This window comes from Drosophila ficusphila, unplaced genomic scaffold, assembly GCF_018152265.1.
Source record: "Drosophila ficusphila isolate 14025-0441.05 unplaced genomic scaffold, ASM1815226v1 contig_414, whole genome shotgun sequence".
NCBI lineage: Eukaryota > Metazoa > Arthropoda > Insecta > Diptera > Drosophilidae > Drosophila > Drosophila ficusphila.
The window spans coordinates 10,901,965-10,914,736 of record NW_025064328.1 but is presented as its reverse complement, the minus strand read 5'-3'; the positions used below and the strand labels follow the sequence as shown (position 1 = coordinate 10,914,736).

The following is a 12,772-nucleotide window of genomic DNA, read 5'->3' as shown; positions in this document are numbered from 1 at the left end:
TAAAGCACATTTTGGATTATCAAATATGCATACACAGAAAATATCTATTATAAACGGTAAATGTAAACCCAAAAAGAAACACTGAAACAATCTATGTAACAGCCGGAATAGCGAAAACCCATGTAATAAATAAAAACAACAACATTTAATGTAATATTGGTATAACGTAATTTTTAAAGTGAGGTACTATAAATAAAAATTATTAAATAATATTAAATACTTATCATTTCATTTGAAATGCTGTTTTATTTATGCGGTGAATGTCAAACTGTATGTCATTTGGAATGATAATTTCTTCTACGAAGAGTGCCGGCTTTTTTCAACAGACTTCTTAAAAACTCTTAAACTTGGTAAATTTAGTTTAATTTATAATTTGAAAAGAATATACATTATATTTATTTATGGTTTTAATCCGACCCACTAGTTTTTTAGTGGGGTAAATAAATTGCACTGATGAAGATAAGATTTACTTATTTGTCAGGAATTGTTAGAGGTAACTGATAATTGATTAAAAATTGTTTTAATTACATGCACTTAAAAAGATAGACTGGGTACTTGCCATGTTTCAAGTATTTGTTAAAAATTCAGAAAAGGTTTAAATTGCATCTTTTAAATCTTTAAATACGATCTGTGTAATTCAATTGGATCAGTTTAATTTGAATAGAATTTTTTGGCGCTCCTGGTTTGAATCCCGTTTGCGAATTTTATCCGCGCGATAAAGCTCGGCCTCTGTTAACCTGATCTTGGCTCAGGGTTTTCTTGTTTTGGCCAGCAATGTTAGCGGAGCTTTTCTGTTAGGTGACCCATGGCGACTCTCCGCTCAGCTGGCGCATGCTCTCGCACATGTTGGACTTTTTCGACCGTGCTCACCTAGAGGCATCTTCCGCTTTGCCAGTCAAAGTTCTGCTTCCCATGTTAACGGTGGTACCTGGTATTTTCCGCGTTCTGTCGTCTGCACGCTTCCTTTCGCTACGCAGAAGATTTTTTACCAAGACCAGAAAAAATTGGCAGACCTACCATTGTCTTCAGGCTTAAACAAAAAACAAAGGCAACGCAATTCGCCACTGATTCTTGGAAAGTGATTTGTAAGTTCAGGTTACAAACGCAACGAATCGCAAACGTGTTGAATGGGAAATCCTCCTTATCAGCTAATTGATTAATGAGCATTAATGTGTTTATATACATTTGATTTAAATCAGCTCAATTGAAAGTGATGACTTTATTAAGTGAAAGTGATATGATGTGTGCTCTAATTGAGTGTGAAACTTGCAAATTTACTTGTCCCCTCCAAAAAAATGTTATACATTTTAATTTAGCGGAAATGTCAATTGAAAAATTCGCATGATTGTGAATTTTTGATGTAAGAGCGGAGTGTGTGTTGAATTATTAATGATGGATAGAAAAGTTTGGGGATTGGATGAGGGATGTTAAATCGGAATCGGGGTTACAAAAGCACGGCCCAAAAGTTAACTGCATAAACAGTTTATTTTTATATGCCAGAGGACAGCTGCAAGTTCAAGTGTACAAAACTCGTAACCCCCATAAAATTACATTACGCATGATACACACAAACACTTATATATATCTTTGTATAAATTTATATATATATTTATATAAATGTATATATGTATGTATAGATGGGTACATGGGGAGTATGACGTGGTGTGCGAAAGCCCCGTCGCTCAACACGTTCTTAAATATTAAGTTAAAAGACAACAGCAAAAAAAATACGCAACAATAATAACAGCTACCAAACAACGTGCTTATTAAGAGAGTCCGGACTCCGGAGAGAAATTATAAATATTGGGAGGAGAGCGCAAAAAAAAGCAGCCCCCACCGAAAAGCTTCCACTCTCGAGAGTAACTCTCTCTCCTGAGCACAGCTGATTGCCAGAATTCTAGCCTCAAATACCCCTACATAACCCCCGTTAAAACCATCCCCCTCCTCACCCCGCAAACACCCGACCATTTGTTTTTACAACAAGTGCCGCTCTTGGCGAAAAAGTGTTTGCTGATGTTTGCCATGGTTTTTAGCCATTTGAACTTGGCACCAGATAAGTGGGTCTAGGGTACTCGCAAGGAGTGTGACCGCATTTCGGGGTCTTCTCTAGGTTGCTTGACCTTGAAAGTCGTCGGAATTTATTTCGATTCAAAAATAAACAAGCCAAGTGACACATTTCGAAACTTCTATAGCGAAAAGATGATTCGAACAAGTGGGAAAATAAATAAGTTTTGAATTTTGTTTTGCAGACAATTAGAGTATTATTTAGCTTGAATAAAAAATCTCATCATTAATCTCTTGATTCCCTTAAATGTTGCAAAATTAAAAACTGGTAGACATAATTGTCAGTTATTTTGATTGATGGCCCATCAATAAGCGAGCACAAACCCTTAAGTATCACATTGATAAATTTTAAATGGACATGCTACACGTTTCAAGTTATTTTGATCAAGCCCCAACATTTAAATGCTCAATTTGGTAACGATGGAAAGTTTTAAATAGACCTGTTTAATATTTAAAGGCCTTCCTATAAAGGCCTTAAACCAACATAGAAAAAAAGGGAATAACCCACAACATCTGCGATCGAATCTTTGACTTTGAAATTTCAGTAGGCGGTCTGAAGAGAAAACCTCAGCCGCTTAGGAGCTTTAATAAAAGTAACACACAAAGTCAGCCAAAGTAAAGCCAAGTGAAGGTGCGTGTGTGGCTGTCATACTATGTGTGCTGATGGGAGCCTTGTTTGTTGTTTTTCGAGAAGTAACGTAAAAGGGGGGGTGAGGGTTGTAAAAATAGACCATCAATGTGTTTTACAGCCCTTGGCGCCAAAGTAGTGCATGAAACTAGAACTCAGTAAGGCAAGTGCTAAGGAACTTTTGCATAGTAAGACTTTATTTCCTCGACCAAGTTCATTTCAAAGAACGCCCTGAAGAAACATAAATTTTCTAGATTTTATGCTGGCAAATTAGTAATTTGTATGCTTAGTTTAAGATACATGTAAATTGCGCTTATATTTAATAGATTTTTCAGGGTAGTAAGACTTTATATTATCGACCAAGTTCATTTCAAAGAAAGCCTTAAAGAAACATAAATTTTCTAGATTTTATGCTGGCAAATTAGTAATTTGTACGCATAGTTTAAGATACATGTAAATTGCGTTTATATTTTAATAGATTTTTTAGGGAAATACTTAGCTAACTTTAAGCTTAAGTATCTTTTGTTCAGGATGTTTAGGAACTCCACAATTGGTTAAACTATCAGTTAGACATAGCATCCATGTAGCTTAAGTTACGACAAATTTCGAGTTCAATTAGAAAAGTTAACCTTGCATCTTGTCAGCTGAATTATTGAGCGAGCTTCTTTACTCTTGCAGTTTGTTCGCGTCCCACAACGAACCAACACCCAAAAAGTAGTTGTCGGGGCAACCAGCACTCGACACCGGAAAAGGAGAAAGGAAAAAGGGGTCAAGGAGGCAGGACTCACCGAACCTTACACGCAAGTGAGTAAATAACTGACGGTAACTGGCAGCCGTTAGATGAAATTATCAATTATGCAATTAAGAGGGGGCGGGAATTGTGGTAGTTGAGTGTCTCAGCCGAGAGTTATTAAAACTTTCGCCTGCTGCACTTATTGATCTAAATTAAATGTCAAGGCTACAGCGGTTTTAAAATAGTTGGGAAATTGCGTATTAAAAGCCAACTTGGTTTGGTTTGTGGGAGATTCCACGGTATATATTTAATTGCGGATTTAAAATAGTCTTGAAAGCTATGAAGCTTTCTTCTCGGGTATGGAAACCATATGTGGAATTGTCCTTAATAATTTATGCCTAAGTTGCTGTTTGAGTTTCCGTTTTTCTCATTACACTTTTCATTTCCGTTTCCCTCGGTCCAAAATGAAAATGTTACAGGGCAATCAGTCCTATACGTAATATGCTAATGAACTTTTGTTGCCAACAAGCTGGCGATAAACCAAGTACATGCCCCAACCTTTTGGCCCAACTGTTGCAAAAGTAACTTTTTCGTTTGAGTGTGTTTAAGTATGTGTGTGTGTGTGTGTGGGGGGATAACTGGGCATGTCCTTAGGTTGTCTAAAAGCAAGCTTGGCAAAATTCTGCTCACTTCACAGTCGAAAGCCGAAAGCCGACCTCCCATCGGCACAGCCTTCAATTGACCCTTAACCCTTGCCTTAGAGTGTCTCCCACTTGCCATCCACCTTCCACCTTCCACTTTCCACCTGAATTTACCTTGACGAAGAGTCAAGGACGTCAGACACACACTCATTCGAATTGCACGGCTGATTTCACCAATTGATTGCATGCAATTGTTTTGCCTCCCCGCCTTTCACTTGTCTGCTCATCCCGAACCAAATCCTTGGAATTTAAAAAAGGATTGGGTACACAAAGTACGTGAAAGCACTTTAACATTATTCAGCAGCAGGTCCTTCAGCGAATTATTCCCATTTCAACTGTTGCACATTCCAAAATAAGAGCTGTCATTTACAAATGAATATTTCATGGTGGTCGGATTTCATATTTGTGACTTATACTCTTTCAAAATGAATTTTCGATGTAAACAAACCGGACAAATCGGCACTCTTTGAAATCAATAATAGTTCTTGAGGTTTTGTTTATTTTTTTCTGCTTACGAACGAATAAACAAATCTAAATTCCTTACAGTTTTTAGTTTGACAGTATTTTGCAATAAAAATTTACTGAATCAGCATTCTTATCAAAGAAGAATACCAGTACAAATTCTTCAAATTGTCATTCCTTGAAATCAATAATACTTCTTCAGATTTTGTTTATTTCTTCTCGCTTACGAAAAAATAAACAAATTTGGGTGAGGGTGTCTGCAACTTCGCTTCTCGAAGTTCGAGCAAATATTTATGGTTTTTGTTTGGTCTGCGGAAATGCCGAAATGAGATTTTGCGGTTGCCACTTTGTATTCCGCTGAATGTTTCTGAATGCTTCTGCATGAACGCTTGATGAGCATATTTAATGCAGTTTGAAATGTGGTTCCAGGGCAAACAGCACTTAGCTAAAATATGAAATTAATTATGTTTGGGTCAGTTGATTCAATTAATGTGTAATTTTGGCTAACAAAACATTGACATTGACATGCGCGCTTTCACGCATCATAGAAAAATAAACAATATGCATGCTTAACTCGATTTCGGGCAAAGTAATTAAGGCAATAAATAACACAAAGTGAGCTCGGTTTAATTTGATAGTCGACTGATTGGCTCTAATTGTTTGGTAACCAACTGCAGCCTGCATTTCCGCATTTCCTGCTCGAGTGCAATTCATTTCCTAGGTCCTGCAGAATCAAGAGATTACCTTTTGCCGTCATCTTAGCGTAAAGTAGAACCTGAAGAAGCTCTTCCCTTGGCTTTCAAACACATTTGACCTTGTTCCGCTCGGCCAACGCTGCGTATGAGTGTTGTAGAGATGACTTTGTTGATTTGCTTGTTGCTTTCATTATCAATGTCAATGTGCTCTCGCTAGAAATTCATCGTATCTGTGAGATACTTTAACGCTCAATCATGCCGTCTCGCTATCGCTGATTGCTTTTGTTTTACCCTGATTTAATGGGGCATTTCGCAGACAGGAATAAGAGCAAATAATGAATGAATCCCATCTGTAGGTCATGAGCACCTCGTCAATCGCAATCCCAATTTGTTGCCATGAGCAAATAATGCAAAATTGATTTCCCTCTTCGCTTTATTTACTTTCATTTCGATGTTTTTACCTCTCGCCACCTCTCTGTGCAATTTTATGCTCTCAGCCTTATCATTGTTTTTTGTATATTTTTATATTTTTGCATCGAAGAAAAATTGTATACATTTTGCTCAGGCAATCGCATTTGTGTTTTGCAGTCCGAGTGGCGCGGGTCTTGTGTTGTTTTTATTTTTAGCGCGAAATTACGACATTTTCTCACTTTTCGATTGTGTTATTAATTGATTGAAAATGCGTCTAAGCCGCTTTCGCTGTTTGCAAGGCGTTTTGTAAGTTCCGCAATAGCTTTATTTTCTCGATCTGATAACTCAGCTAAGTGTTGGCTTTAATCTCCTTTGTTTCCCTTTCATAAGTGTAAAAACTGACAGCTGAAAAAACAATGCAATATAATTTACATGTACGTGACTTCTACTGAACTTTTTTTTCGCCTACATATAAAGAGGCAATCATCTGAGAAATGTTTACAAACGCTTTTTTTTAAGTTTTACAGGGTTTTGGATCTTTGTGCAAGATGATTTTTAATTTTGCTTTATAAGTCTGAGGTTTATTAACAATTTAATAAAGTTCAGTTTTTATTTGTGATTATTATTAAGAATTTGTCATCTTTGAAATTGTACTTCGAATTTCAGTATCACATGGACTTTATGAGAAAGTAATTGTGTTTTTAATGGTTTAATTGTGTAAATAATTTACTGATTTTTTAAGTTTAAAATCAAACTAATATTTATGGCTTCTTAAGTTCCATATTCAAAAACTTAGTTTTTATTTAGGTAAATTTAATTAGTAGGCGCCTTGAGGTTCTCCGATTTTACGTTTAATTAGCTAAGCAATCAGATCAGGAAATCGAGCCATTGAGCTTACCTTTCAAGTCGAGTCTATCACCAATCTGTTGTGTGCCATTTCCATTTCGATCTTTCCACAAACCAAGCAGCGTCTGTAGGATGAGCAATGCGGGAATCGACGGCGGAGGAGGAGGAGGCGGCGGCGGAGGATCTGGATCGATATCCGGAACAGGATCAACAGCAGTGCCGCCCACAACGCCACCACCCACTGGCCATGGATCCACTCGCCGCCTGAGCCACTTGTCCGGTGGAAGCCGTTCGGGAGGAGCCGCCGCCATGGGCAATGTGGTGGGCTGGCTGAAGCAGGTTCTGTCCACACCCAAAAACAATCCAAAAACCGTGATCCGTATTGATGTGTACCACCAACCCGAGCACAACACACAGTGTATAAACACACAAAACAAAGAAATACAAGAAAAATACACCTCTTTGCACCCCTCTGCTTTTGTGTTGCATCTCCCCGCCTGATTCTTCTGTTTCCCTGAAGTCCTTCGATGTGATCAAGTATTCGTTATAATCAAATACTAATTTCTGAATTATGTTTTGATATTTTTTTTCAGGCCTCCATTGAAGTGCGAGACGCCGGCACAAGAACATTGTCGATGCTGCAGAGCAGCAATCCTAATTTTCGATCTCTGGATTTATCTCTTGGTACGCCCACGCCCACCACGCCCACTTCCAGCGAGGTTCCAGTTGCTCCGGCCAGTGCCACCGCCTCGTTGAGTGGCTCCACATTGCAATTCGGACCGGAGGATCCCGAGGAAGGATCCGTCGCCGGGGAAAGTCAGTCGCTGACGCCGCTGGATGCCAGGGAACTCCTCACGAGACCCACGCGCGCCTACGCCTCAGTCAGTCAGCCACAGAGTCCCCGACATCGAGGTTCGGGTTCCGGTTCGGGTTCTCGGATCATCACACACGGCCTGACCGGGCGATCCACATCGATATCCTCGCAGCTGGAGAAGACCAAGAAGCTGCTCAAGATGACCGAGGGCGAGGACAAGCCACTGACCATTTTGCACTACAACGATGTCTACAACATTGAGTCCATGGCGGAAACGGAGCCCGTCGGAGGAGCAGCTCGGTTCGCCACGGCCATCAAGAGCTTCGCACATCTGAATCCTCTGGTTCTCTTCAGTGGAGATGCCTTTTCACCCAGCATGTGTGAGTATACATATAATAAAAAAAAAACTTTATTTATTAAAAAATTCCAATTTAATTCTTTATTAAATTCTTTATTAATTTGTTTCAAATTTTAGTTTAAATATTATGGAAGAAAACTTCAGATAAAAATATTATCTATTTTAAATTATATGAAATTCACTGAAAAGATATTTAAATAATTTGTTAATAATCAAATTAAGTTAGGGATATTTATTTTTTCTGAGGCAGATAAATATGGTTAATAATCCAATAAACTAAATAATATTTTCATTGCAGTAAGCACCTTCACCCAAGGCGAACAAATGATTCCTGTGCTTAACAAAGTGGGAACACACTGTGCTGTTTTTGGCAACCATGATTTTGGTAGGTAAAATCGCATATATTAAACAGGTCCTTATTAACTAATTACTCTTTTTAGATCACGGCCTTGATGTCCTCGTGAAGCTGATCAAACAAACGGAATTCCCCTGGCTCATGTCAAATGTGGTGGACAACGAAACCGGTCGTCCTTTGGGCGGTGGCAAGATATCGCACTTCATACTGCACAACCAGATCTCCATTGGATTGATCGGTCTGGTGGAGCGGGAGTGGTTGGAGACCCTGCCCACCATTGACCCCAACGAGGTGACCTACATCGACTACGTGGAGGCGGGCAACAAGTTGGCCCGCGAGCTGCGAAACGAGGGCTGTGACCTCATCATCGCCCTCACCCACATGCGAACCCCCAACGATATTAATCTCGCCGAGAAATGCAATGGAATCGATATTATCCTCGGCGGCCACGACCACGTCCGCGAGGTGACCGAGATCAACGGAAAGATGATCGTCAAGTCGGGCACGGACTTCCAGCAGTTCTCGGTGATCACCATCGAGCGAGATGCCGCCAATCGGGAACACTTCACCACGGACGTCAAGTGCTTCGATGTGACGGCCAAGATTCCGGAGGATCCGGAGCTCAAGCAGGAGCTCTCCAAGTATGCCAGTAAGTGGAATTCAAAATTCTGAAATTTTTACATGTAGTACTCTCCGTACCGCAGATATTTTTTAATATTGAAAAAATTGGTTTTCAAAGGTTGTTTAAATGAGATATAAATTTCCAATTCGTTCTTGAAATGTATAAGTACTATATTAAAAATCCTCGAAATAGCTGGTACCTAGAAACCACTTTAGAGTGCTTCCTAAAACTAACTATCTTGAAAAGGTTTATTTGGCTCTTTATTTTTCCCTATTCCCTATCGGTTTATTTTGTTTTGCAAATGAAGACCTTTAAGTTAGGAATTTGATTACTTATTCTAATCTCTTTTTACTGTTTTGCAGAGTTCATCGAGAGCAAGCTGTCGGATGTGATGGGCGTGTTCAGCGTGGAGCTCGATGGCCGGTTCTCCAGAGTGCGAACCCAGGAGACGAATCTGGGCAATTGGGTGTGCGACGTGGTGCTGGCCGCCGTGGGAGCCGATGTGGTTATTCTAAATGGCGGCACCTTCCGCTCGGATCGAGTGCATCCGGTGGGAGCCTTTACCATGGGCGATCTGGTTAACGTCATCCCCATGCGGGATCCACTTATCCTGCTCGAGGTCAAGGGCAAGGTGCTGTGGCAGGCACTGGAGAACGGAGTTTCTGCCTATCCAAAACTGGAGGGAAGATTTCCCCAAGTGGCGGGCATTAGTTTCGCCTTCAATCCGCAGGCGGAACCCGGCAAGCGAATTGATCCGCAGCTTATCCAGGTGGGCGATGAGTACCTCAATCTGGAGCAAACCTACAAGCTGTGCGTCAAGAGCTACATCTTCATGGGCTGCGATGGCTATACAATGTTCAAGGATGCCACTGTGCTGGTGAGTTGGAAATAAAAATGTAATAAAGAACATCTCATTTTTACAATAGTTTGTCTTAGTTCAAGATTTCCTATTGTCCGATTGTTTTTAGTTTTTGAAATTTCTTAGTCTGTTAGTTTTTTAAAAGATACAAATATCAAATACAAAACATATAAGAAAAATAACAATAAGACCTATCGCGTAGTTTATACATTGTATGCTGTAAAAATTATTATAACAAAACTATTTACTTGTTTTAGATGGATGACGATGCCTGTCCCGAGTTGGGAATTACACTGCAGAACCACTTCAAGGCCATCAATTCCCGAAAGTGTGGCCAGAACACAAAGCACCGGCAGTCACTGGTCACTCTTTCCCGGAGACACAGCCTGGTGCAGTGCCTGGATAGCATGGATCTGGATGGACCATCACCCATCCGAAAACTATCCGTGGGTCATCACAACAAGTCAATGGATCTGACACACGGCAATTCCCAGAAGGTAAGCACAATAAAAAACAAGAATATTTAAATCAATATTAACCGATTATTTGTGAATAGATGCTGCGGCGAGCTTCTTTGGATGACCTGGAACAATCCACCTGCGATTTGGCGCCACAACTGGAGCACCGCATCATTATGATACAAAACGAAGAGGTAGAATATATTCTTTATATAATTATGATTCATCTAGTTATAATTTAAATATCATTTCCCCAGCATTATCGACAACTTCTGTTCAAAAAGGAGACGCACATCATGAACTCTACAATCACCGAGGCGGAGGACGAGTAAAGATTTACCGAAAGCCATTTAATTCATTTTTTGCATTTAATTTTTTATATTTTTATTTCTTTTTTTTCGTTTCTCTAGTTGCAAGAAAATTAGACAACTTGATTTAAGGGCAGGTTCCGAATTGGAGAGAAACATTTGAATAGGAATAAGGCAAGGCAAAAAGAAGATATACGCGTTAGCTAGTTAGTTAGTTTGGCAGATCTGTGGGATCGTGCTTTATATTATATATTATTAACGTTTACTGTTACCGCCACTCTGTTTTTTTCGGCTAAGTTTCGTTATGAACGTTTGTAAGACTTCCCCAGAGATGTATTAACTCGATATTGATATTGTATATGATGTATGTGTATGTAGTGAGTACGTGTACCTTAAAAAAAACAAAGCTTACCACTAGTTTAATTTACTTTTAATTAGATAAACTGATTTACACAACCAACTGATTATTATATATTGTAATTACTGAGCAGCCCTTATGTTTTGTGATCTAGATAAAAGAGTTTGAGCCGAGCTTTGAGACACCCTAGATATTCCGAAATAGTTGTTTTCAAAATTCCGAGTCCACAAACACAATCAAAAACTATAGGTTGTATGCAACAAAAAACAAAAAAACAAAAAAAGACACTGGACGACGACGAGAAGCACCAGCAAAAACTCAAGAGGCATGCAGATGTAAAGTGAATGTAAAGCAATATTTTAGACAATGCACCTAAATTTTGAATCTCGAAATGGGATATGTATATTTTTATGGACACTTTTGGAGCGCTTGAACACAGCAGAGCATATTATTTTTTAGAGATCGCGAACACAGCAGTCGTGCAACACTCATGGATAAATGCTTTAATCTTAAATAGTTCCTTGAACTTGCACACCACCAGCAACACGAGAAGCAACGTAAGCCGGAGTGTATTTTCTGTCCATAGGAAGCAATCTGATTGCGAAAAACTGACGACCAACCGGAAATCAGAATAGAAGCGAACACAATGGCAGCAGCTACCCACTCAATTACACAAAGTTAAACAATAAGTAGAGGAAGCCACTTACATGTACTCCATGCTTAACTGATTGTCCAGTTTAGAACGTACAGTTAACTAAAGCGAACAATATACAGGCCCAAAATGCACCTGATTATTAAAATTATAAAGGACCCATATAGATATATATATAGATATCGTACATCTTTCGACCTCCTTCCACGCCCACCGGCGGGCCAAACCTTCAACACTTTTAAACTATTTTGCAACGGGCCAATTAGCCCGCGAAAGAACGCATTTTGTGTATACTGAACGAAGTACATTGATTTATGTAAACATTTATTAAATACATAAACTATATGTAAGAGGGGATTCTTTAATTTATTTGGCGGAAGCACGTTTGTTAGTCAGCGGGGCACTAAAGTTGATTGGTTGGTTGGTTAATACTTCAATATGGTTGAGTTAAACTTCTAAGTCGATTGTGTTCTTGCCACACGGGGTGTTACTTTTTCTCAGTCTTCTAGCCGAAGCAATTGTTCAGTTTGAGGATCTTTTGGCGCCTTATGTTTACCTGCTGGGCCATCGGCGGCACGGGCGCATAATCATCGTCGCTGGCCACTGGATCATAGATGGGCTCATCATCCGACAGAATCGGATCATGACCACCCTGTTCGAATGAGCCGATCAGCATCGAGTTGTTCGCATACGGCAGAGATTGCAGCGACTGCAGTTCTTCATAAACGATCATTTCTTTACGGAACACCAATTGATTATTAAACGCGTTGCTCATTGCTATTTCAATGTACATGCTTGATGATAAGGAGATTTCTTAGCAATCTAACCAGTTCGTACTTGGTCGCTTATTGGAACTCGCAGTTTTTCGTAAATAGAATAGGAATTGGGAACATATAAAAACTCAGTCAAACAGTCCACAAATCACACTTCGTTCTGAGAGTTGTAAGAAGCGGACAATATGCGACACATTCTTGTGCTTCTGGTTTTTGGACTTGCATGGCAGAAGAGCCTTGGCTATGGCGCAACTTACCAAGATGTGAGTTTTAAGCGTGACTTTATCCTAACATAATCTGTAGGTTCCATTTAATATTACAGATTGAGGACATTGATTGGAATCAGCCTATCGAGACAGACCATAAATTAGACTCCATAAGCTCTGAATCACATAGTTATGAAAGAATGGCTGCTTTTGCAAAAGAAATTGCGAGACCGGAATTTGATGATTTTTTAAAAAACCTGTTTAAATTTGAAGGAAGACATGGGCAAACGCAGGGGGGGTTTTCGGGCGGTGATATCGGCCCACCCCCTCCCCCAATCTTTCCAATTAGAAGGAATGATAAAAAATCTAAAAAACAATATAATATGCATTAATTAAAAAATTGGAGACACTTACACCATATGTTGATAAAAAAAACAATAAATATACAGGCCCAAAGTGCACCTAATTA

The 12,772-nt window shown here is 39.4% G+C and overlaps 1 protein-coding gene across 4 annotated transcripts; it reads left to right on the top strand.

Annotated features, from left to right (window-relative positions):
• Positions 1-913: 913 nt before the first annotated feature.
• Positions 914-11,674, top strand: LOC108096765 (mannosylglucosyl-3-phosphoglycerate phosphatase). Of its 4 annotated transcripts, none has more exons than XM_017198632.2 (11): positions 914-1,085; positions 3,371-3,496; positions 6,663-6,879; positions 7,134-7,734; positions 8,011-8,097; positions 8,153-8,716; positions 9,052-9,566; positions 9,806-10,045; positions 10,105-10,200; positions 10,264-10,334; positions 10,417-11,674. In XM_017198632.2, the coding sequence occupies exons 3-11, from the start codon at positions 6,673-6,675 to the stop codon at positions 10,475-10,477; spliced, it is 2,442 nt and encodes an 813-aa protein (XP_017054121.1). In that variant the 5' UTR covers positions 914-1,085; positions 3,371-3,496; positions 6,663-6,672; the 3' UTR covers positions 10,478-11,674. The 4 variants fall into 4 exon arrangements, with proteins under 4 accessions (XP_017054121.1, XP_017054120.1, XP_017054122.1 ...); XM_017198631.2 differs by having other exon boundaries at positions 6,660-6,879; XM_017198633.2 differs by lacking the exon at positions 6,663-6,879.
• Positions 11,675-12,772: the final 1,098 nt, after the last annotated feature.